Here is a 23,948-nt window from a genome sequence, read left to right as displayed (position 1 = left end):
ATGTTTATGGCACTAATTTAGGTCAAGTTATGCCAGGTGCCTCAACTGAGAAACTACTGAAACTACCAAGAAGCTGCACACTTGAAGCGTGTTTTAAGTAGGTTATACCAAATATAACTTTTGTTTTTGAAAAGAATACGACGTGGCCCACTGAACTTAGTATCATGAGAGGTTTCAGAGAGTATGTAAAATGTGAAAATTAGAGCGCACTTATTCATGTGGATGTTATTAAGTTTTGAGCGTCTTCAGTCACAGTCGAGGGTCTCGTACAACATCCAAATATTTGCCAGATGACGCGCAATGCAACGGCGTCGCACGCGAGCCTCGCGAGTGGGCGCTCGGGGGCAGGTTTTCGTTTCGTTGGATTTGATTGACGAGATAGTCCGACATAGGGCTGAAGGAGAGGGCCGGTCGTAGATTCCTAAAGTCTGCAGCGGTATACAGTTACTGCATGCAGGAATATTGTTGAGAAGGAGACAACTGAAGAGGTAGTCGAGTTATAAGGCAGGTAGGTCAGGGTATACATTGCTACCTCATGTTAAGAAAGAGAAGGGTATACATTGCTATTGCAGGGTAAGGTAATTGCATTGCTGCATTGCAGGGTAAGGGTAGAAGAGAAGGGTATACATTGCTACCTCATGTACATCGACCGTCGTTTTTTAAGGCAGAACATATCGTAATTAATCGTAAAACAGGTCGCCTAAACTCCTACCGTGGAACTCAAATAACTACGATAGCGAACATCCGAGCGCAAACACGCAGCAACCACGACCCCGGCGCCATTTCTACGCGTGATCACATTACTGCGTGATCACAACATTGCTGTACATCAAGCACCATAAAAATGTACAAGGCCAAGGTAACAAGAATCCAATAAAATGTGTTTCTTGCATATCCAATCAGCCTTCTGTATTGTTTGTAGATTGGTCAACATGGTGGGGAAATATGACATTTTTGGGTGGGAATGAAAAGCAAGATGAGAATATGGCAGCTAAACAAAACTTCTTAATACAGCACATATATATGGCAGGGAACATGGATGCTAATGGGACACTGGGTTGAAGGGGGTATGGTGGGGGGGGGGGGGTTAGGTTAGGTTAGGCTAGGCTAGGCTAGGCTAGACTAGGCTAGAACATAATATAAATAATCTTAAAACAGGTAGATTAATGCTCCTACCTTCAAAATTTAATAGCTACAATAGCGAGCTCCCAAGCGCCACACGCTTCCCACCGCCTCAACTCCCTAGCACCGTTTCTGCCTTATTGTTGCATAATTACAATATTTCTGCTTATCAAGAACCATAAAAATGTTTGCGACCAAGGTAGCAATAATGATGCAATGAAAAACATTTCTTGTCATGTCTAGGTACATTTATGAAACACAGGCCAGAATATTCCAGAACATAGCCCAAACCAGCCTAACCTAACCTAGCCTAACCAAACCAAACCAAACCAAACCAAACCAAACCAAACCAAACCAAACCAAACCACACCAAACCAAACCAAACCAAACCTAATGTAACCTAACCTAACCCCCACCCTATCCTCTTCAACACAGTGCCCCATTGGCATCCATGTTCCATGTCATATATATGTACTGTATTAAGAAGTTTTGTTTAGCCACCATATTCTCATTTTGCTTGACATTCCCACCCAAAAACATCATATTTCCCCACCATGTCAACCAATCTACAAACAATATGAAAGGCTGCTTGGGTACCCAAGAAACACATTTCACTGGATTCTTGTTACCTTAGCCTCATGCATTTTTATGGTTCTTGATGACCTGTTTTACGATTGATTACAATATGTTCTGCCTTAAAAATGACAATTGACGTACATTGCCCTTTTTTAACATGACAGCAATGTATAACCTGACCCTGGTAGCTCAGTAGTATGTCTCTAGTTTAAGTGTGTGGAGCAACAAGGCACATGTATCTAATTTGTCATGTATTGCTTGCAAAGCTTGGCTTTTGTGTAAAAATTACATCATGTCTCATGCATACCAATTGATATTATCTTAGCCTATGCTTATGCTTCACAACAAAGTCTTGTAACCTTTTGTTGTATGTCATCCAATATGGTAGCTTGTATTCCATATTGATTGGCTGCTCTTTGTTTAGAAACTAATATTCACCCAATATTCTGTTGTTTCAGATCTTATCAAAGTTAGATCCAAGAATGGAGGGAGCTGAGGCGGAGCCAAAAGTTGAGCGAGACAGGTATGACCACCTGTGTAAGCTGCCAGGTGCACCTTAAGCAGACCAGTCATAAAAAGTTGTCAGTGTTTTTTTTTTGGCTCTTGGCTATGTGTCTGTCTGTTCTTTATGTAAGCAAGAAGGAGTTGCACTCACAGTTTTTTGTCATTGTTGGTTGAGATATCTTATTCTGTCATTAGGTGACCTAGAATATGCACAGAAGTAATATTTATCAGTGTTGTCAGGAAGCATTGGCTTTATTGACGAAAGCTCGAAAAGCCTTTCCTTTTGCCATTGCAGTCAGCACCCTGTTGATAATACTGCATAATCAATGCCTCCTGGTGTATGGAAGGCAAGTTATTATCAAAGTTAAATGTGCTAGTTGGTAATGTCAATCTGTTTACAGCATACCACTGCATAATCTGACTTTACATATGAAAACCTGGTGAACTGCCTTTTTTAAAGCATGAGACTGCATGTTGTTAGTTCTGATTTCTGTATCACATCTGCCTCTAAAAGGGACTAAGTTTGATGGTACCCTGCCTCCCGCCCTGCTTAGGTCGCCATCCAAAGCTGGCAAGGAGGGCGGCGCCGACCAGAACGGCTCACGCGCGCGCGACGCGCGGCCCCGGCGCGACACACGCGAGCGGCGGCCGCGCGACGGCCGTCCGCCGCCGGGCCGGCCGACTGGCGGCGACAGGTGGGTCTGCCGACCGACGCCTCTGGTCTCTGTGGAGCCGGCGCTCGGATGGCAGCACGTCCGTAACAAGGTCACTGATGCGCCTCGCGCCACGGGCCACGATCAAACGGTCGACGAGCCTTTCGTCGAGATACTCAGCTGGTGCTCCGTACGTAACACATGTTGCGTCCTCCAGCTGGCGTTCTGAGTGCTGCGCGGCTTTGGTCGTGCTCGCCGGCGGCTGGTGCGGCCGTGCCGGTGGCGGTAGGCGCCGGGACGAGCCGGTGTCCTGCCGGGGTGTGGCTGTCGGACTGGACTCTCCGTGCCGTCCTGCCCGCAGGCGACAGCGACCAGAGCGGCGCGTATACGTCTCCAACATTCCGTTCGAGTTCCAGTGGCAAGAGCTGAAAGACCTTTTCAGAAAGGAGGGTAAGGGTCTGATGTACAAGTGGATGCGCTGGGTCGTCGTCTGCATGCCGTCGCGTTTGATGTGACTGATTGTACATTGAGATTGGGGTATTTTCGCATTGTTTAACCCACATCATGGTGTTGATTTTTTGGGCTGGGGGGGGGGGGGGTCGGGAGGCTGATCGGTGGCCTGCTTACAGTCTGCTTTTTTAGATACTTGTCAAGCACACCACAGCAATTTAAAACAACGTCGAAGTCCTCTTGAAAATGATGTCACCCTGTAATCCATGACAATGCACATTTTACCAACAAGACGCCCTTTGTGATGTGGAACGAGTGAACTGATACGGACGTGATTTGTCCTTAACATGCAGATGATGCATAGGAAAAGTGGATAGATCCGCTGCCTTTTGGAGCCCATAACAATACCCACTATCAGTATGTTGGAATGTCCTGCCTTCATGAGCTTAGCAGGCAGAGGTGTGCTGATGTTTATCATCCTTGCACAAATTTACGGATGACTGTGCTGGAATATTGGGTGGCTTTGGGCGTGCCGCGGCCTGGGAGTTTTGGTTCACAGAGATGGATTAATTTGAGGCAGTTAACGCGTTTGATGACTGACCAAAATGTGTGGAAAAACGCAAATATTTTGGGTGGATCCTGGTCACAAAAGACTGAGATGTGCGTGTTTTCAGTTTGCGTGGGTCCAATCTGTCTTAGTTTGTGCCACGGCGTGTCGTATATCGTGCGGCTTTCGTAAACGGGGGCATGAGCTGCTTCCCGACCTGTTCCAAGAGCACGAATGAACAGGTGGACAGCGTTCAGATCGTTGAACGCTTTGTAGACGGCACGTTCTCCCGCACCGTACAGCTGGATTTGTAGACGGCACGTCCTCCCGCACCGTACAGCTGGATTTGTAGACGGCACGTTCTCCCGCCACCGTGCAGCTGGATTCACGTCTCCTCTTGTTCGGACTGCCGGGATCTGACATCTACCCGTAAAAACGCCGGAAAGCGGGTGCATAGATGAGGTGCAAAAAAAACATGGCTTGCGCACGACCGCGCGTGATATCGTGCGCACATTGACTCCCACTCTCGCCAGTCCGGCTGGAATGAGGAGGAATAACGCCGGTGATCTTGCAACGTGTCATAGGCCTGTGGCCTGCCTAGGTAGGCTGAGTTTGAGTACTTCGACAGTATTACATCACACATTTATAAAGGCATGCTTAGTTTTGATGAAGACTTTTCGGTGGCAGGATCAGTGGTCGCCAGAATGTGAGCTCGTCAAAAGCGTACTCGGCCGGACCATCCCGGCTGCTGGAGCCTGCCAATCTCCAGCTAGTTGACGTTAAAATCCGGTCCACCTGCGCCCTCACTTGTGTATCTCAGTTGTGTATAATAAAATGCATCATTTTGGGAATCGATGGCGTGGTTGCATTTGGTGAAGATTCGACTACGTTTTTTTCGCTACGGGACTTGAATTTGAAGAGAAATTGGACGGCGATTATTCGTTGATTACTCCAGCTTCCAGACCATTGGATGCAAATGAAAATAGGCCACTGTCCATTTGTGGCTCAGGCGATGCACGCATGACTACTGACAACAAGAGACGTTGGTTTGGGAGCCCAGATGCTGTGACCGTTTACTTAGCGCCTGTAGCATTACGGCAGAAAGGCGGCCATGAGCATCAATTGGGAAGTGCGGCTCCCCTAGTGCTGAATACGGGAATGATGCTGGTGTCATGAATGTTGGGTTTGTTCTAGCGTGAAAACATACGTTCACTTTCGGCCCTGTTTCAGTGGGCGACGTATCATTTGTGGAGGTGTTCCACGACGAGAAGGGCCAGTCGCGCGGCTGCGGCATCATCGAGTTTGACTCGCCCGAGCTGGTCGACAAGGCCTTGGAAATCATGCATCGCTACGAGCTCAAGGGACGCAACATTGTCGTGAAGGAGGTGAGAACCAGTGGGTGACGGGTGCCGCCGCGCAACTGTGAGTCAGTTGTGTGTCAGAAGCCGCATCGGGCTTCTGGCGCCCGTCCTGTCTGCTGCGTCCCTCCCGTGGCTTCAGGGCCGCCGCCTCACACGGCGACGGTCGCCGCCTGCCGCTGCGCCGCCTGCGGCTGAGGCCCGCGGTAGGCTCTGCCCCGTGCCCCCGCCTTGGCACCTGTGCCGCCTCGTCTCACGGCGCGGCGCCGGCCCGACAGGACTTCGGCGTGGAGCGGGACCGGTACGGCCGGATCCTGCGCGGCGACAGCCGGCCGGAAGGGCCGCCGGGCCGCGAGCGCGGCATGGACGCGCGCCGACCCGGCCCCGGCGGCTTCCGCGGCGGCGAGCGCGATGAGCGGCCGCGGCTGGGCGCACCTGGGCCGCCCGGGCCGCCGGAGGCCAAGTACACCAACACGTACGGCCTCAACGTCAGCTTCCTGGAGAGCCTCGGCATCGACGGCCCGCTCGTCAACCGCGTCTTCGTGGCCAACGTGCGTACACGCTAGGGGCGGGATTCTGGCGACCTGGCCAGACCGGCCGCCGTGACCGCGGTGTTGGGTGAAACTGTATTGACGCTTTGTGCTGTCCGTTTGTCACTGATGGAAGAACAGATGGGCTTATTTAGGAACAGAATCAGGACATGTGCACTGGCAGACGCGCACGGTGCGCTTTTGTGGGCATTTACACCATATTGTCGCCAGTTCGCATCGGAATATTCCCCCATGTGGTGCTGGCCATTGCGTCAAAACGCGCCTCCATGGATGGCTAGGCGGTCTGTGAAGCTTGGTACCGTACTGCTCCAAAAAGGTCGACGTGCGCCGGCGGCGGCGGCGATAATGCAGCCAGGCAGGAGCATCACTGTCTGATCTGTTGGGCAGCTGGACTACAGCGTGGACGAGCAGAAGCTGAAGGAGGTGTTCAGCCTGGCTGGCAAGGTCGTCTCGGTGTCGATCAACAAGGATCACGAGGGCAACAGCAAGGGCCACGGCGTGGTGGAGTTCGACCACCCGGTGGAGGCCGTGCAGGCCATCTCCATGCTGAACAACCAGACCTACCTGGAGAGACGCATCAGGTGCGAACCTCTCCTCCGCAGACTTCTGGGCTCGTCCATGTCACGTGATGCAGCGATTGACGTGCATGCACGATGTAGCGACAGGCGGGCACGGTCATTGTCGCCGTTCGTGGCCAGTCTCTGGAATGCCGGCCAAAGGCTGCTCGCCTCAAGGTGACTGAGAGGTCACAGGACAAATGAGGAGTTTTCCAGTGTCTCATCTACTGAGTACCACAGTGCCCGTTGTTCGCCTCTCCTTGATTTCGTAATACTGACACACGACGCCGCTGGTGTGTCTGCGTCATACAGTCTGATCGAATAGTACAAAATGCGGTAGTGGAATGTGTTGGCCCGCGACAGCAGTTGGACGCTGCCGCCCGTGGGCCCGTCGAGCGCTCGCGCCTGACCTCGGCCGCGCTCGCAGCGTGCGCATGGACCGCGTGGCCGAGCGGCGCGACCGCGACCCCAAGATGTCGCTGCCGGCTGGCCTCAAGAGCATCGGCCAGGGCCTGGGCAACAACGGCGTGGCGCTCGCCGACGTGGCCTCCAAGATACAGGGTACGTGGCGCCGCACTGGCACCCGCCTGTGACAGTGTCACTGACGCCTGACACCGGTGACAGTATCACTGACGCCTGGTACCGGTGACAGTGCCACTGACACCTGTAGCATGCACTGCCAGCGACCTGTGGTCCGTGTGTTGTCGTTTCACAGGCGGCGGCCTACCCTCCGTCCCCGTCATGACACTGTTAGCCCGCTGGTACTGCCGACCCGCCCCGCCGGTGTGCGAGTCCTTCGAGGCGTTTCAGTGAGCGAGTCCGAGATGTGCCAGTGAGTGCGTCCTTCGATGTGTGCCAGTGAGCGGGTCCTTCGAGGCGTGCCGGTGAGCGAGTCCTTCGAGGTGTGCCAGTGTGCGAGTCCTTCGCGGTGTACCGGTGAGCGCGTCCTTCGAGGCGTGTCAGTGAGCGAGTCCTTCGAGGTGTGCCAGTGAGCGGGTCCTTCGAGGCGTGCCAGTGAGCGCGTTCTTCGAGGTGTGCCGGTGAGCGAGTCCCCCGAGGCGTGCCGGTGAGCGAGTCCCCCGAGGCGTGCCGGTGAGCGAGTCCCCCGAGGCGTGCCAGTGCTGGGGGAGGCCGTGTCGGCTCCCGCCGCTGACCGCTGGCCGCCCGTTGCAGAGACGCCGGCGCCGGCCGTGGCGGCGGCGGCGCAGCTTGGCGGCCTGGGAGGGCTGGCCGCCAACAACGCGGCCGCGCTCGGTCTGATGGGCGCCGCGCCGGCGCCGGCCTTCGGCGGCGGCCTCTCCGAGCTGGCCGGCGCCGGCGCCGTGGCCGGCCTGGGCGGCCTGTCGGCGCTTGGCGGCGTGGCCGGGCTTGGACAGCTGCAGGCCGCTCAGCTCGGCGGACTGGGCGGCGCCGGCGCCGGCGGCAGCGGTGGCGGCGGCTACGGCGGCCTGGCCGGCCTGCAGGGCGCGGCCCTGCGCGGCGGCGAGGGCCTGGCCGGACCGGCCGACATGCGGTTGGGCGGGCGCCAGGGCCTGGACCAGGGGCTGGCGGGCCGCGGCGGTCTGGAGCCCGGCCTGGGCGGCCGCGCCGCGCTGGACCAGGGCCTGGGCGCGCGCTCCGGTCTGCTGGACCACGGCATGGGCGGCCGCGGCGGCTTGCTGGACCACGGCCTGGGCAGCCGTGGAGGCATGGATGCCGGCCGAGGGAGCATGGATCACGGCCTCGGCGGCCGCGGAGGCATGGAGTCGGGCATGGGCGGCCGCAGCGGCATGGATCAAGGTTTGGGCGGCCGCGGAGGGATGGACGCCGGTCTCGGCGCCAGAGGCGGCCTGGATTCGGCTAGGGCCGGCCGCAGCTCTTACAATAGTGGCTATGGCTCTTCCATGAACTCGGGCCCGGACAGCGGCTACAATTCGTCGTCCAGAAACTACTCGGACTCCATCATCGTCAGCAACGTAAGTCAGTCCAAACAATGACGAGATAATGGACCGGGCTACCACTACGTGCTAGCCCGGTCTCTGGCTGAGCTAGCCAGCTTTAAACCTGAAAGTCGAGCGTATATTGTCACAGTCCAGGTACGATTTGACGTGCTGTCGTCTCTAGTGTTAGCGAATGCGGTCTCCGCACGTGTTAACATCGCATGACGATCAAATCTGCATGAGTCCCAGCGATATGGAGCGCGGCACTTCCGCCTGCCACGAACAGGCCTAATGTCAAGGGAGGGTACGGAGCGAACGGCCGCCCTCGGACCCAGCGGCCTCGCCCGCCCCCGTGCTGCCCATGTCGCCCGCCCGGCGCCGCCGTCTGACGCGTAGCCGCCGTCCCCCAGCTGGACCCGGCCTACAGCTGGCAGGCGCTGCGCGACAAATTCCGCGACATCGGCGAGGTGCGCTTCGCCGACATGAAGGGTAAGGGCGTGGGCGTGGTGCGCTTCTCGAGCCCTCACGAGGCGCAGCGCGCCATCAACCTGATGGACGGCGCCCGCTGCGACGGCCGCATGCTGGACGTGCGCTCGTACTGAGCGGCGCCGGCGCCCGGCCGAGCGGGGTCAGGCCGGCCGGCTGCTTCCTCGCTCCCTTCCCCCGGCGGTGACGTCGGCCGAGGCTCGGGCTCCGCCCCGTTCGCCGCTCCGAGTCCGTACGTCGCCGTTTGAAGCTCTGTCTTCGCTCTGCGCCGGTCCGTCTGGAGCCCTAGCGGGAGGCGCGGCTCCGACATGAAGATGTTTCGCTTTTGGGTACTGGCCGGATGGCAGTTGCTGCGGAGTCGGGCATTGCCGTCCAGGAAGCTCTGACGGCGTCCTCTTCACCTCCAGCGCTGTACCGCCCTTCGAGCTTGTGTGGCGTAGCGACTGGTGTCGTAACTGGATGTGCAGATTCACTGGAAGTAGTTTCCGCGCACAGTTGCTGTCTTCGTGTGGTCCGTCACCTTTCTGGGAAATATACATCTCATCATCTACATGGTGCGTTATGTTGAAGTTGACTGGACAAGGCTGGTGATCGTCCTCATGGTCCCTGATGTTACCTGGGAGGTCGCCGTGGGATGTTGGACGGCTAGATTCGCGATGCCAGACGACGATCATTGCTTTAGTCAGCAGAGTGCGCGTGCCTAAGGCAGCTGCCACGTGCTGAGATGGCTGATCGTATGAAGAAACTCCCGCATCGTTATCCAGTACTTGCTAACTGTCTGGAATGTGTAGTCTTGCTTCTCTTGAACTGTTTGTGTTCAAATGAGACCGTCTGCTGTCGTATCGGGCAACATTTGCCTGCGTCTAGTAACATTCCGGCTTTGCTCCCCTATGCCACGTCTTGTATTGCCCTCGCGGTTCCGACCAGAGCTGGACGTTTAGGATGCGTGTCCTAGTCTGCATTTGAATGGAGCGGCCTGGTCGTCGAGGCGTGCGATGCCGCGCATCCTCCGAGTTCAACCGAACGAAGGGAGCGTGCTTGGTCCACACTCAGCACCTGCTGAAGCGGACGGCCCGGCTGGCGAAGGGGGCTGCGCCTGTTGCCGTCCGCCCGGCCGTCTGCACTCGGCGCGGCTGGCCCAGCGCAGGGCGGTGCCTCGTCTCAGCGCGTGGAGCGGTAAGCGCGCCAGGGTTCCCGGTGTCCGCCGCCGACCGTGCGTGTCCGTCCACAGGCTGCCGTCGCGTGTCCACGGTGGAGCGGCGACTGCGTCGGGCGCGCGTCTGCGTGAACACCTGAGCTTCCAGTGCTCAGGCACTGGCCTGACCTCAGGGCGGCACGCCTCCCTCTGTCCGCCAGACCGATGACGGTGCGTGGACTTCACCTCCAGCAGCTCTGTTCCGAGTGGTTATGTGATGCGCTTTAACTCTCTCCGTCCTACAGCTGCCGACGCTGCACAGGTCCCGCGCTCGGTCTGCAATCAGTTTTCGGGAGACAAGTGATCGCAACGTAAAATGTCTTTGTGGTACGTGGCTATTCACACCTCTACCATCTGACCGCCGTCTCTGACCGGTTTGTGGCTTTTCGAAATATCCCGGCTCGTCCTGTTTCGCCGTGTTTTCCATGCTCCTACTTGAAACCACAAGACCTGTTGCTATACGAATGATCTCAGCTAGTGCGCGTTCACGTGATCTATAACGCAAATCCCTATGGAATCGGCCTGCCGGACTATGCTCCTGTGGTACTGCATTACTCCCATGAGTATTCGACTGGGTCAGATTTTTGCAGATTATTGCTGTGGTATGTGGGTTTTCGACAGCCATTCATAGCTTCAATTTGTTTTCTTTCCTTACTTAAGTAAACGGATAAACTGGTCATCTTTTGGTAAACCAAGCTTTCATTCGTAAGTGCCCTAGGAAGTTGGCTATCTCTTCGAAAGTCGAGCCTGCTCTACCTAGGTGCCGCAATTAAATTGCTATTTGGTGCTGTCACTTACGACTGCCAAGCAAAATATTTGACAGATACTTCGTCACTGGAATTCACTTCAATTGTACAGCAGATATCAAGATCAATGACATATTTTCTGCCTTTCAGCCTTTTTGGCCATTGGGCTGGTGCATGTCCGTTGCCAGTAAAAATCAATTTCACCATGAAAAAGTGCTCTGATGAATGTGCACAAAGTGCTACATTCAAGAACCAATATGTCAGTTACGCGCTGCCAAATGTTCGCGGTAGAGATTTTCCACGAAGGGGTTTGTTGTGCAAACTAAATAGGAACGGCTGTTTTACTGGTCGATCTCCACGCCGTCTCGTGCGAGGTGGGTGGAGCCTCCTCTGCGCGGAGGTCGTGCCACTGCCGTGGTGCTGCGCTGTTAGTGTTTGAGACCGCTCGTCTAGAGTTGTTTTTGATCAAGCTGCTCCCGATACAGCTTCGGTGGCAACGCAGATGCTTGTCATTACTCTTCCGCTCAATCCATCCTCTTTACATTCTTTAGAGTTCTTGTATACCACGCCTTCGCATCGGTAACAATTCTAGTCGCCGATCTGTGAATGCTAGTCGGCCATAGCTGACGTAGATCGCCGCACCGCATTCTCTGGCGGGGCAGGCGAGCTCCGACGTGACCGCGATGTGCCGCTAGCGGTCAGGCGCCGGTTGAGCTTCCGTCTGCTCCGCTTGTACGCAAAACGGGTGGATCCTGCACCGGGCTCGAGCCCCGCACCAATAGCAGTCACTTGCGGCCGTGTAGGCAGCGCTGCCGCTGATGCTGTGGCGTATCAGGTGTGTTCCAGTCACTGGCCGTGATGTCCGCCTTTTTGATGCTCGCACAGGGGCTACCGGGCTTCTTGGTAGTGTACGACTGGTATGTGCGCTGTTTTGCAGACCTATATCTCCGCAGCCGTCGTCACCGTTCAAGGCGTTTTGTCTCTCCTGTAGCCCAGTTTCACTCGCGCTCTGCTTCCTAGCTAGGTGCTGCATTGTCCATTTGAAGTGGTCTCGCTGGAATCGCTGTCGCTGCAACGCATCGTCACCAAAGGTACGTGCTGCCCGTGAGTGATATGGCCAGCCAACGGTCGGGAGGGATGAGAACCCACCAGAGCAACTGCCAGCGTGTTCTTGCGGGAATGGGCCAGTGGGTGGCTCACACTTAACCTACGCTTCGATCGGCATTATTGATAAGAACAATGACACCTCTAAGTGACAGAAGCATCACCGCACAGCTATCAACATATCGGAAGGCATTGCTGAACAGACAACGAATATAGGATTGTATTGAAATGATTTGCAATGCAACGTTAAACGTCAGACCATTGAAGCGACGCGCTCGCGGCGGCTGCGGGGAGCGCTGCTGTCAAGGAACATGTAGTGTGTCATGGCGGACCATGTCAGCATGGCCCCCTCTTCATTGATGATAGTGATACCTCTTTCCCAGTGTACTAAAGGTCATGGATTGTCGCTGCCACTGAAAAGTGTCGTCAGTTGCGTTGAAAAAAACAAAAGAGCAGGGTCTTACGGTCTGTCTTCACCACGCAAAGCTTCTACGTAGGTAATATTGGCGCAGATACGATCTGATATCCAGCAGCCACCGAAAAGCAATGCCCAGCTGCCTTTACTGGATGCGTTCGCCACCAACAGCGCCGTTCCGTCTTGATTTACGATAACGTGCTGACTAGGTCTGATGTACGTCCATGTATCGGCATGCGGAGGGGGTGGTGACGGGAATCTGTCCTGCGTGACTGGCGTGACGCCTGCCGTGACTCGCTGACCCGCTGACACGTGACCCGTGACCCCAGGCGGCCGCCGGTCAGCCGGAGTGGCCCAGGACGGACGGCGCCCGGGTCCGGCTGCAGCTCACCGCGCCGGTGGCCCAGGTAGGACCTCACCCCCGCGGCCACCGCCCGCCTCCCGCCGGAACCCTCCCTGGCCAGATTCGATGGTCAGATGGGGGACAGGACAGCGGCACAGCCCCATAGGAGGTTTGCGACGGCCCGGCCGTCTCAGCTGCGGCCCCAGACATCCCTGGGGCCTGTGACACACTCGCTGCTGGCGTTGTGACAGAAGTGTAGTGTTGCGTCGGAGGATCTTGCTCTCTCGGTCGCTTTGTCTCGTCCCGCATTTTAAACGTGTAACTGCCGTCATCACCGTGTTTTTTGGGAGTAGTGGCCTTTTGTCCGCGCAAAGTAACGACAACGACGTTTTGTAAACCCAGCAGAAATTGGGCTGCTTGGTGATGCCTGACATAAAGTGTTATTTTTGCAGGTCAACCGGTTGACTTCTGGCAAAAAGCGCCTTGGGGTTCACATGCCGAACGTCAGTAGGAGCCGGCCATACGTCACCGCAGTCCAGAGATGCTGGGGTTATGGACGCTGTTCCAGAGCGCTTGTGACACATGTTTAATGGGTTTTGCGATTGTTGTACAATGTGGGGTACGATTATCTTTACACTGAGCTTTTGGTCTACACGACGGTGCCATCGCTGTATGATGGCGCTGGGACGGCCCGCCCGAATGCGCCCTTGCCGATGAACGGGATCTGTGTTGTGATAGCGGGCTGTGATTTTGTATGCATTGTAGCATGGCTGTGACACGTGGGGGAATAAAGCCCCATTTTCGCATCCCGGTGTTTGCTTTCGCTGGTGAGTGGCACGAGCCCGGCAGCTGCCGCCGCCGGCGTCTGGTCTGCGTTGCGGTCGCGCACGTGACGCCCGAGGTCGGGCCGCCAGCATTACCGCGGACTGCGTTCTCTCTTCCGACCGGCACATCGACCCAGCGTGCTCGCGCCGCCGCCCGCCCGCGGCCAGCCCCCGGCGGGACGGGGACGGCGCCGCGGAGGCGGGAGGGTGTGTAGCGACGCCACCGCACGGTGTGGTGTTCTGCGACTGTCGTGCCGTTCGACGGTCTGTGCCTCCGCCGTGTGGGCTCGGAGGGTGGCAGTCCTGAAAGTGGAGGAGTTCGTGCGGGCTGTCGGCGGTCGGGTGACTGATCGGTGTTCCCTCACTGCGTGGCGGCAATCCGGGCCCGACCGTCGCACAGAGACGACGGAGCCCGCCGGCCAGGTCCGGATCTTGGTCTGGTCTCCTCGGTCTGCTGACCTGGCGAATCGTGTGAAAGAGGAAACGCCAGAGCGGCAATCGCGTCTAGCAGCTAGGATGTCGCACTGACCGCTGTTTCGAAGCGGTGTGATATTGGGTCGTGCCGAGCCAGCCAGTGCCCCTCGCTGCGCCCCGCTTGGCCAACGGAGACCGCGGTGATTATTGTGCCACCGGGACAGCTGGGCCGGCTCTGTTGTGAACTGAACTGAACTGGACGCGAACTGCTGTTGACGGAGAGTGGCCGTCCATAACGATCCGTGTTTTCACCAATGTCGTTACCATCACAATTACACCATTGGTGTCCTGCAGCCCCCCCCCCCCCCCTCAGTGAGGGGCGAATAGATACAGGCAGATGGCGTCCCAATCGGCCCAGAGCTAGCCACGGGTCGTAGGTTTCTGGGCTGCCTGTCTCGCTCTGCTCAGCCCAACAGTGGCGGTCCTGGGTTAATGGCCACCGAGGGTATAGGGAGGACAGTGACTGTTGTTGGCGGGTCGATTTCATAACGGATCGCGTGGGTCAGGTGCCCCGGCTGAAGAAAGAAGGTCGATGGGCTCATCCACCAGCCGCGGCACGTGCAGACCGCCGATCAATGATCAATGATCAGGTCACAGGTCAAACTGAGGCAGTGCTGGACACCCGGGATTTTCGTTGAAGATGTTGATGCTGATGGCCTCGGAAGACTGTCTGTGGGAGCACAGTACACCATCCCGCAGTTTGTTCAGCCTCGCGCCCTGCGGGCTGCCGGGTGGGCGGTACGCCACGCCCTCTGACGCCGGTGAGGGACCACGCCGCGTGTGCGCGAGCCATCCCATCCCCATCGGCCCCTTTTCCTGCAGGTTCGGTCGCTCTCTTCGTATTTCCACCCGGTCCAGAGTGCTCCGCCAACGAAACGCTTAGCGCGGCTTTTTCTTCCTGAGCACTTCCCGAGGAATGACAGAGCTAGTGGCAATGTCGGGCGTGAGCCATGTCTCCGACATCCACCGTCCAACCTATGTTCGCTCAGCAGCAAGTTAATCTCGTCCGGCTTCCTCGTCGGTGGTTGTACGTTGATGTGGCTGATCCTCAGCTGTGGTTGGGACTGGTCGGTTGATATGGTTTGACTGCGGATCAGGCGACGAGTCTGACGTGGGGTCAGCCCAGCCGGCCGTGCAGGGCAGCGTGGTGCGCGGCCTCATGGCACTGAATGCATTGCACTAACGGCCGTGGGATCTGTTAACTGCTGGAGCAGACATTCTTCGGGGTTTTGCCATGCTCGTTGGATTTGTATCGGTCGTTGCCATACAATGACGGAAATCGGGTTGGTGTGTTGCCGCTGTCTACCGGTCCATGGTTGTCGCACTGTCTGGACGGTCCGTGACTTGCGCTTTCTGGCGGTCCGTGACTGTGTCGTGCTACCTGGCCGTCCGTGACTGTCGAGCTGCTTGGCGGTCCGTGACTGTCGTCGTACTGTCTGGCGGTCCATGCCTGCGTCGTACTGTCTGGCGGTCCATGAATGCGTCGCATTGTCTGGCGGTCCGCGACTGCGTCGCGCTGTCTGGCGGACCATGAATGTCTTGCTGTTTGGGTGGTTCGTGACTGTCACACTGTCTGGCGGCCCCAAACGGTCGCGCTGTCTGGCGGTCTGTGTGCTGTCTGACGTCGGTATGGGGTGTGGCAGTACCGGGTTCCCGCACCCTGTGGCAGCCTGTGACCCCAACCACCTGTCGCCGTTCCCCCTCCTCGCTCTGTGTTTGCGGCAAGAGCCCAGTCACGACGTCCAGGAAACGAACGAGCCCGCGTGATAGCTAAGGCTAAGACAAACACACTGCAGGGGGACTAGCGCCGGAAGCCAAGATCTCCTACCGCACACCGGATCGCACTCTTCCAGCGGCTACAGGAAAGCTGTGATGATGAAGCATTGCTGGTCACATGGCTGCGGCGCGGCACGGCAAATAGTCAGACACCGTGGTCACGATGGGTACATTTATTAACTCTAAATAAATATATGATGTGCCTGCAACAAGCCGGACAAAACAGCACGATTGCGCTTAGCCTAAGACCGTACGCCTGGCACGATGAACCAGCCCCACCGAGCCCGAACCCAACACACCCCAAAGCAACCGGCGTGGCCGGAAACAAAACACTTCCCCTATCACAACGAACAACATTAAGTCGAGCTGATCGGCTTGTACATAGCAGCCGCCCGTGAGTCCCATGAACGCAACGAACGAGACGCACGCATGCCCCACACTAATCTACTTCGGTATGCAGCCGGCTAACGGCGTCCGGCTGGTCGCGGCGCGGTGGGCTGCGGCGGTGGTGGCTCCGGTATTGCTGCCGCCGGTCGGCTGGAGCTGCCCGCGCCGGACCAGCGGAGATCACGCTCCCGGTCGCCGCCCCCTGAGTTGAGTGTGTGAGTGTGTGGGTGGGCGTGGGAGGGGGGGGGGGGGGGCGACCGGCGCACCGCGGCCCGCAGAGCGCTGTCCGGTATATCGAGGTATGCGTGACGTATGTCTGTGGCTGTGGATGCGTTGAGGGGAGCGGGCTACAGAGTAGGGGCGGGGTCGGCCGCGCCACAGGTGCGCCGAGTGCCGCCCGCCGCGGCGTCCGACTGCGCGCGCCGCGCCGCGCCGGCTGCCGTCCGCCGCTACTCCAGCGTCTGGCCGCGGCTGGGGTCCATCTGGTTCCGGTAGCGGTAGGCCAGCACGAAGCCGATGATCTGAAAGGTGGCCCGCCGCCGTCAGTGTTCGCCGCTGCGCCGGCCCGGCACGCCGCGCGGGGTGCTGGGCTGCTATCGGGCCCGATAACGACGCAGCAGCGGCCGGGCGCCGACGCCCCCGCTGGACTCGGCGCGCACTCGATCGATTCGCGCCCGCCGCCACAAAGCGGCGCGCCCCGCTCCGCCGGCCGACCATAATCTTTACGGCGCGGACCGGCGGGGCAAACAGCGATAGGCTCGGGTCGGTGGGCCGGCGGCGGCAGCGTCACGGGGCGCGGTGCCGTGGTGCCGGCGGGCCGGTGCGAGCCGCGCGACCAGCGACCCCACCGGCCGGCGCGCGGCGCTGACCGGCGTGCAGCGACACCGTGAGCGGTCGGTGCTGGGGAGTGGCGCGCACAGACCGGAGGCGGCACAGGGGCGCGACCACGACCCGATAACGCAACCACTGCGCAGGTCAAGACCTCATGCTTGCGTATTTCGCAATGCTATTGACTGCGCTCAACACCCTCAAGTATGCAGACCCGTGTGTGCTGGTTCATGGACACCGAGCCAGCCGATGCCGCCGCGCCGCGTTGCCGCACCACATACGGGAACAGTCCATGTTCAATCTACACCGTCTCGCTAGCTTCCGTTACATCCCAAATGGTCTTAATGGATATCAGTATGTTAATTAAATGGTCGTAACTCCCCAGCGTTCTATAAACCAGAAGAGTGTTACACAACCCAACGCAGACTGCAATCCTAGCAAAATACACCACTGGACAGAACAGTATAGCATGCGACCCAAAACGTATCTAGCACCGAATGCCAGCAAGCCAAGCAGAACGGCACCTCCAAACACCGCAGAAGATCTGTAAGACCTACTTTTGGCCCAACAAGTCGGCCAAGCTGACTCCCACTAAGCCAAAGCACCGACCAGGCCAAGCGTACGGCCGCAAGCAATGCCAGCTAGCGTTGGCGATAAGCAAAACACCACAAAAGCCATGCTCTCTCTCTCTCTCTCTCTCTCTCTCTCTCTCTCTCTCTCTCTCTCTCTCTCTCTCTCTCTCTCTCTCTCTCTCTCTCTCTCTCTCTCTCTCTCTCTCTCTCTCTCTCTCTCTCTCTCTCTCGCTCTCTCGCTCTCTCGCTCTCTCGCTCTCTCGCTCTCTCGCTCTCTCGCTCTCGCTCTCTCTCTCTCTCGCTCTCTCTCTCTCGCTCTCTCCCTCTCTCGCTCTCTCGCTCTCTCCCCTCTCGCTCTCTCGCTCTCTCGCTCTTTCGCTCTCTCCCTCTCTCGCTCTCTCGCTCTCTCCCTCTCTCTCGCTCTCTCCCTCTCTCTCGCTCTCTCCCTCTCTCTCGCTCTCTCCCTCTCTCTCGCTCTCTCCCTCTCTCTCGCTCTCTCCCTCTCTCTCCCTCTCTCTCGCTCTCTCCCTCTCTCCCTCTCTCTCGCTCTCTCCCTCTCTCGCTCTCTCTCCCGCTCTCTCGCTCTCTCTCCCGCTCTCTCGCTCTCTCTCCCGCTCTCTCGCCCTCTCTCCCGCTCTCTCGCTCTCTCTCCCGCTCTCTCGCTCTCTCTCCCGCTCTCTCGCCCTCTCTCCCGCTCTCTCGCTCTCTCTCCCGCTCTCTCGCTCTCTCTCCCGCTCTCTCGCTCTCTCTCCCGCTCCCTCGCTCTCTCTCCCGCTCTCTCGCTCTCTCTCCCGCTCTCTCGCTCTCTCGCTCTTTCTCCCGCTCTCTCGCTCTCTCTCCCGTTCTCTCGCTCTCTCTCCCGCTCTCTCGCTCTCTCTCCCGCTCTCTCGCTCTCTCTCTCTCGCCCGCTCTCAGCACGCTGTCTGGCGGATTTCTGCATCCTCTAGCCGTCTGCACAGGACACAGGAGACACGCCAGGTCAGCACAGACGGCCGTACCTGGGGCCGGCCAGGCGGACGACCTATAGGAACGCATTAGGGTTGCCGCGCGGATCTTTTTGGTTACGGTAGCGGACCGTCAGCCACACGCCGAAAAACTGCAAACCCAGAGTGGTCGGGGCACGGGTTAGTAGGGCCGATGTGCATGGTTAGGCCGACTGCCAAACGCAAACACACAGCGTAAGTGCGTGATGACGTCAGAGACATGCGACACGACCCCGGATTGGCTGCAACCGGAGTGAGAGTCAGTGCAGAGGTCAAAGACATAGGGACAAGGACACTGAGGACACTATACCGGCACAACGACGGGAGAGGATATCCCTGATACCAAGCAGTAAGCTACGTTAGACGCCGGTGAAAACCCGCGCGAACTAGGAGATACTGCTTCGCTTGTATATCTGTGCATTTAGGCACGAATGAAGCAGGCCACATCTGTACACCAAAATACGCGCGCGGCTAGACACCAGGCAGCTGGATGTAAAGATAATATTAACTGAAAGCATTTGTGTGGTTTGAATGGTATTCTTGCATTTTATATATATATATATATATATATATATATATTGTGTGTGTGTACGTGTGCGTGTGTGCGTGCGTAAGTGTGCGTGCGTGCGTGCGTGCGTGCGTGTGGTCTTATGGCGCGTCAACTACCTTGGTCATTTGCAACTGCGGGAGGGAGTTTATTGGCAGCACTCAATCCCTCTGTATTTAAAGCAAAATAGTTATACTGTTCTTAAATGGTATTTGACGGCAGACTGGAGGCCGACCCTACCATCTAAAATGCACATTAAACAAAGTCATTATGTGGCATGGATGAGCGCCCGGCTGGGTTTCACCACATGGTGCGGTTCCAAGAGTACACATCCGAACAAACTGCCCCTGATTCTGGAATATAATGTCACGTTAACAAGCCTGAACAAATGTAATTTTGTTAGTTGGGAAACATTCTGCTGACATAGTGACACCATGGAGCCGTGATTCGACCTGCGCTGACAAGCGATCGTAATTCCCCAGAGTGTCGACCAATTCCAAGCGTTTTTTGTTTTGTTTTGTTTACGACTCCCAGACCAGTTTCGCTGAACCCAGCCACGCACAGATGACATGAGTGTCCACTGTGCGCCAGGCAAGGCAAACTGCACATCATAGGAGACTGCTGAGAAGTCGGATCTGGACGCGGACACAGACAGAAGAGGAGCACGTGACGCGCAAAGCCGTGGCGCAGACGCTGTCGGGACAGCGTGCTCGGAAGCGGGGCGCTGGAGGCCAGTCGCCAGCGTTCTCACCTCGGTGAAGCTGAAGAACAAGCCGATGCCGCCGCTGACGCGCAGACCCGAGTTGATGGCGTCCTTCAGCTGATCGAAGCAGGTGGAGCAGCCGCCGCAGTCCTCCGAGCCCATGCAGCAGGTCTCAGCGCTCGAGTGAGGGCAGCATTGCTGGAAAGGATGCTAGGGTTCAGCCCAGGCCAGTGGCGCAGCCAAGGGAAACTCATCGGGCTTCGTAGTCCCCAAGCCCAGCCGGGTTGAGCACTTTTTCACCACATTGCATTACATTACATTACATTACATTACTGTTGCCATGCAATGGAAATCAAGCAAAAAGGAAATTGTTGCCACTACGGGGTTTTTGCACTGTCAGATTCGCAGTACAGACTCCCGCTATTTCTTAAAATATAATTGTCGTAATACGCCCTAGTCGCCCCCCATTTTGCATGTTCTGTTTCAAAAGTACGCGCATGTGTGGAAGAAGTTCAATCTGCAGCGTAGAAGAAGCGAAAGCGCCGCGAGCCGCGGCGAAAAAACGCAAGCTCTTTTCCTCCGCCGATTCAATACGTAAAAAACGAACATCCGCACTCGCGCAAAGAAACGCACTGCTCAGGCACCACCTGAATTCAGCGTCCTTCGCCCTTCCGAACAATGCGCCGTCGTCCAGCCTCGGCCCACCGCTACTACTCAGCTGCTAACCGGCTTTGGCCTTGCCGAAGGCCTCCTCGCACCTCACTGGTTGCCGGATTTCAGCACTGCCGGTCTTAAGTCTGTACTGCTAACCAATAGTGTGCCATAGCAGAAAGCTGAACAAACTCCCTCCTAAAAAGGTGCTAAAATGCACACACTCTTTTTCCTCAGTAAGACAGACTGACCATAATTCCAGGATCTGGTGATCAGGAAAGCTTTTTGGGGGGAGGGGGGCACATGAACTGCTGTAGGTCATGCAGCAAAGCTATTTTGGCTTTTAATCTCATAGACACTACCATGGACAGTGAAATGTAGAGCCAGTAGTCATAATTTGGCAACAAGACTACTGACTGTCCAAAACATACACATGGCATGGAGCTGAAGCCTCACTAGCTTAAAAGGCTCAACTAGCTTGACTTAACATCACACAAATTACTTAACAAGGATTGCATACTCATTCTTCAAAAATCTTGTGTTCTATTTTAACATCAAAACCAGGAACACTACAGCTAACCTACCCTTGGGCAGGGTGGATGCTGGAATTTTTTCTCCAGGGCTGTGTTGTTCTTGTCCTTGAATCCACAGCAGTGGAATGTATACTGGGCACTGGTCTTGATGTTGTCACTGGACCTAGCCCAGCTCTCCTGCAGCACTGTTTCCTGTTGTCCAGGGGTGATTGCCAGGCAGGCACAGGCCACGCTGAACTGGATCAGGAAAAGCAGGAACAGCACCAGCATGTAGAAGAACAGCAGCACCTGGTGGTGCTTAACAGCACCCACCAGGCCCAGCACAGCAATGAACAAGAGCAGAACACCGCAGGCCACGATCCATCCCACCACGCTCAGGCTGGTGATGATGCTGGCGGTCTTCCCATATGTTGCCACACCAATCAGGAGGAATGCCACAACCTGGAACAAAATTCAGATATTTGCTGCACCATCAATCCTTAAGTGTTAATCCTGCCTGCTAGCACATCACAAAATGCAAATGGAAACATACTATATTGATAGTTCCTAGATAAAAAATACATAAAAGGTATTGCAAACAATGCACATTGCACTCATGGTGCAGCACCTTAACAATGACACCACTGCAGCAGCTTGACTGCTGACCATTATGCATTGTGTAAAAAGATTAAGTGCTGCCTATTTACAAACCAACTTAAAAAATAGGTCATGAAGCAGAAAACACAGATAGGAGAATAGGCACAGCTAAGAATATTGAGCATCATCAATATAATTATAATACAGCATTACATCATTTCACCAATACCTCCTGATGCATAAATGGGTGCTAACTCAACATAACAGCTTCCAATTAATCATGCTGAAAAACCAGGAGCTGAAGACCTTTCCTTCCTACATCTAGTATTTAGCACCCTACATATATTTAGGGATACTGTAGATATAGCTTAGAGCAAATGTTAAAACATGTAACATGCAACATGTGATATGTAACATGTAGCATGTGGCACATAACATTTGACATGTAACATGTAGCATGTGGCATGTAACATGCGACATGTAACATGTGACATGCTCATAAGGTGGTGTGATTATTGTGCAACATGTTCAAAAAATCATTGTGCAACATGTAACATGTTCCGTGTGACGTGTGCTTTTTTGTGATCTTGGTGACAGGGCATGTCATACTGTGTTCTCAATGTATGCCGACGCGCGGGCTCATCCGAAAGCTTACCACGTATACGATATTGAGCGCGATTAGCGCATTTTTTGAACAGGTGAAACCGCCACACATCTTGGAGAATAACAGCTGCCGAAATTCACAGCGTCCCCCACAACGCCTCCTCAGGCACGTCCGCCGCAAGCACTCGCAGAGGAAGGAGAGTTAGTGAGAGCGTTGGCTCCTGTCTAAGGTTGGAAGAAAACAACTGGAAACCGATGATAGCTATACAATGATGACGCAGTGTATTGCTGCCATTTCATTGGAGGACGCAGAAGGGCTGAACCAATAATCGCCCAAAATGCCTATGCGCACCAGAAATAAAACCAAAAAGATGATTTTTGAGCCCACAGTTTTAACCTCAGTCCATACATTTATTTCGTAAATGACAAAAATCGATGCAAATTAGTGAAATATTTAGTTCTCTTCTTCCATGCGACGCTCCATGGTACACTAGCTTCAGCATTTTTGCATATTCTAGGCTTGCTGGGAGGACAGTGCCAAACGTAAATTGTCGACGTTCAGTGACGAGCGAGAGGCGCCGTTTCCCCTCTAGGTGAATACGTGATCCAGTCGTGCTGAGGTGATAAGGGCTGAATACGTACGTAAAGATAAAGATTTATTGGTACATGTGGTAAAGGTGCTGTTTTTAGTGCTGTTTTTGTAGTCTTCATTCACGTGTCAATCCAGAATATGTGTGTATCTGTACAGCATTGACAGGAGAAGGTCATCATCATTCAGTCCGCGAACCATGGCAAACATCTTAACGTGATGTTGGGCGCAAACTTGCCCTAACTAGGGCAAGTTCAGAACAACTCCTTCATTTGGGTTAGATTTTGTTGAGCTGGCTGGCCCCTAAAGTCATTTACCATCAGGCTTTGGTTATCTTCTGTGATCTTACCAATGTTGTGTATCATAATACATAGAAAACATAATGCTCTCAACAGTTCAATTCTGAAATCTCTGCCCCAGTATTTTGATAAGCTGCCTCAAATTGAAAGCCATGCCTCACCCAACCTTAATGTGGTCTTTTAAATCTGCCATGGTTTGTAGACTGGGTTATGCTGTGGTCAGTGAAACAAAACTTGGCCTGCATTGTGTTGTGAGAACTATTAAAAATCCATGGTTTTTCTCAGACAACATGAGAAATAAATACAGCAATAAAAGATGCATTGCAGGGCCAATGGAGGTGTTTCCAGGCTCTGGGTCCAACATCTAGTTTTGATTATTTGTGTTCAACCAATATCTATGGCACCATAAGTAAATTTTCAAAACATGAAGGGTCTCAACCCTGTTGCCCCCCTCCCCAGTTCTAGCATACCAGGTGTTGTGTTATCTGAGCATGCATGGAATGCCACATCACAGAACAGTTGGGAAAGCTGCATCTTATGTATTGCAGTATATGAATGCATCAATAGAATGTCAGTGGGCACCCAATGTTTTGAAGCATCTTAGGGTATGATGGCCAGGCATGGGTAGAGGGCTTGCAAAGGGTTAGTATCTCTTGGGCAGTGCCAGTGTCTGTGAAGGAAAGGAGGTTGGTTGTGATTAAAATGGATGTGTTCTTTCAGAAATAACTATAATTTAACTCTATAATACCAACAATAATAAGAGAATAATAAAATATACCATCTTGTCCTTGGAAATAAAATAATTTTGATTGCACTCAGGTAATAATGATATGTATGGAAGCTTTTAAAGATGGTGCTTATTGTTGACTGGTCATCAATTCAGCCAAGCATGAGGCAGGGCTCCCTGAAGTTTTAACCCAAAGACAAATAAATTTTAGGTGAGGTTAGGTCAAATTTAGAGTAAATCCCAGCATATTGTCATCCTTAAAAGTTAAGTAACATTATTTGTTATTGGAATTTGTCCCCAGCAGAGGTGCTGTGCTCCAACTCATGCACTGTTGTGCATGGGATTGCCAC

General features: G+C 55.0%; 3 protein-coding genes across 6 annotated transcripts in view; 2 read left to right on the top strand and 1 right to left on the bottom strand.

The window, feature by feature from the left end:
* Window positions 1-23,948, top strand: part of LOC119111780 (putative E3 ubiquitin-protein ligase ariadne-2) — a 43,539-nt gene that overhangs the window by 11,675 nt on the left and 7,916 nt on the right. The window contains exon 1 of one of the 3 annotated variants that reach the window (XM_037235600.1): window positions 22,545-22,576. The exons of 1 other annotated variant lie outside the window; for it this stretch is intronic. The gene's annotated coding sequence lies outside the window, so the exon portion shown is untranslated. One more of the 3 variants, XM_037235601.1, reaches the window with a different exon arrangement.
* On the top strand, window positions 323-13,332 carry LOC119111484 (myelin expression factor 2). Its single transcript, XM_037235302.1, has 12 exons — window positions 323-508; window positions 2,157-2,221; window positions 2,757-2,897; window positions 3,217-3,305; window positions 5,083-5,237; window positions 5,489-5,761; window positions 6,149-6,342; window positions 6,746-6,879; window positions 7,492-7,580; window positions 7,908-8,273; window positions 8,648-12,590; window positions 12,979-13,332. The coding sequence occupies exons 2-11, from the start codon at window positions 2,181-2,183 to the stop codon at window positions 8,837-8,839; spliced, it is 1,674 nt and encodes a 557-aa protein (XP_037091197.1). The 5' UTR covers window positions 323-508; window positions 2,157-2,180; the 3' UTR covers window positions 8,840-12,590; window positions 12,979-13,332.
* On the bottom strand, window positions 15,759-22,201 carry LOC119111781 (tetraspanin-13). 2 transcript variants are annotated; one of them, XM_037235603.1, is made up of 5 exons: window positions 22,036-22,201; window positions 20,856-21,245; window positions 19,669-19,818; window positions 18,386-18,483; window positions 16,422-16,508 (listed from the first exon to the last, which is right to left on the bottom strand). In XM_037235603.1, exons 1-4 carry the CDS (start codon window positions 22,093-22,095, stop codon window positions 18,409-18,411), a joined length of 675 nt encoding a protein of 224 aa, XP_037091498.1. In that variant the 5' UTR covers window positions 22,096-22,201; the 3' UTR covers window positions 16,422-16,508; window positions 18,386-18,408. The 2 variants fall into 2 exon arrangements, with proteins under 2 accessions (XP_037091499.1, XP_037091498.1); XM_037235604.1 differs by lacking the exon at window positions 18,386-18,483 and having other exon boundaries at window positions 15,759-16,508.

Source organism: Pollicipes pollicipes, unplaced genomic scaffold (assembly GCF_011947565.3).
Source record: "Pollicipes pollicipes isolate AB1234 unplaced genomic scaffold, Ppol_2.1 Scaffold_7261;HRSCAF=8764_pilon_pilon_pilon, whole genome shotgun sequence".
NCBI classification, from domain to species: domain Eukaryota; kingdom Metazoa; phylum Arthropoda; class Thecostraca; order Pollicipedomorpha; family Pollicipedidae; genus Pollicipes; species Pollicipes pollicipes.
The sequence above is the reverse complement of the archived record's forward strand: the minus strand, read 5'-3'. Positions and strand labels throughout refer to the sequence as shown.

What these genes read in the sequence shown, in the direction of transcription:
- LOC119111484 (XM_037235302.1), top strand. Translation starts at nt 2,181, where the DNA reads ATGGAGGGAGCTGAGGCGGAGCCAAAAGTTGAGCGAGACAG. An exon ending in AGACCTTTTCAGAAAGGAGG is followed by an intron (nt 3,306 to 5,082) that starts GTAAGGGTCTGA and finishes GCCCTGTTTCAG; the next exon opens with TGGGCGACGTATCATTTGTG. An exon ending in CGTGGCCTCCAAGATACAGG is followed by an intron (nt 6,880 to 7,491) that starts GTACGTGGCGCC and finishes CGCCCGTTGCAG; the next exon opens with AGACGCCGGCGCCGGCCGTG.
- LOC119111781 (XM_037235603.1), bottom strand. Translation starts at nt 22,095, where the DNA reads ATGTGTGGCGGTTTCACCTGTTCAAAAAATGCGCTAATCGCGCTCAAT. An exon ending in AGCATCCACCCTGCCCAAGG is followed by an intron (nt 19,819 to 20,855) that starts GTAGGTTAGCTG and finishes CATCCTTTCCAG; the next exon opens with CAATGCTGCCCTCACTCGAG. An exon ending in TGTTCTTCAGCTTCACCGAG is followed by an intron (nt 18,484 to 19,668) that starts GTGAGAACGCTG and finishes CTGGGTTTGCAG; the next exon opens with TTTTTCGGCGTGTGGCTGAC.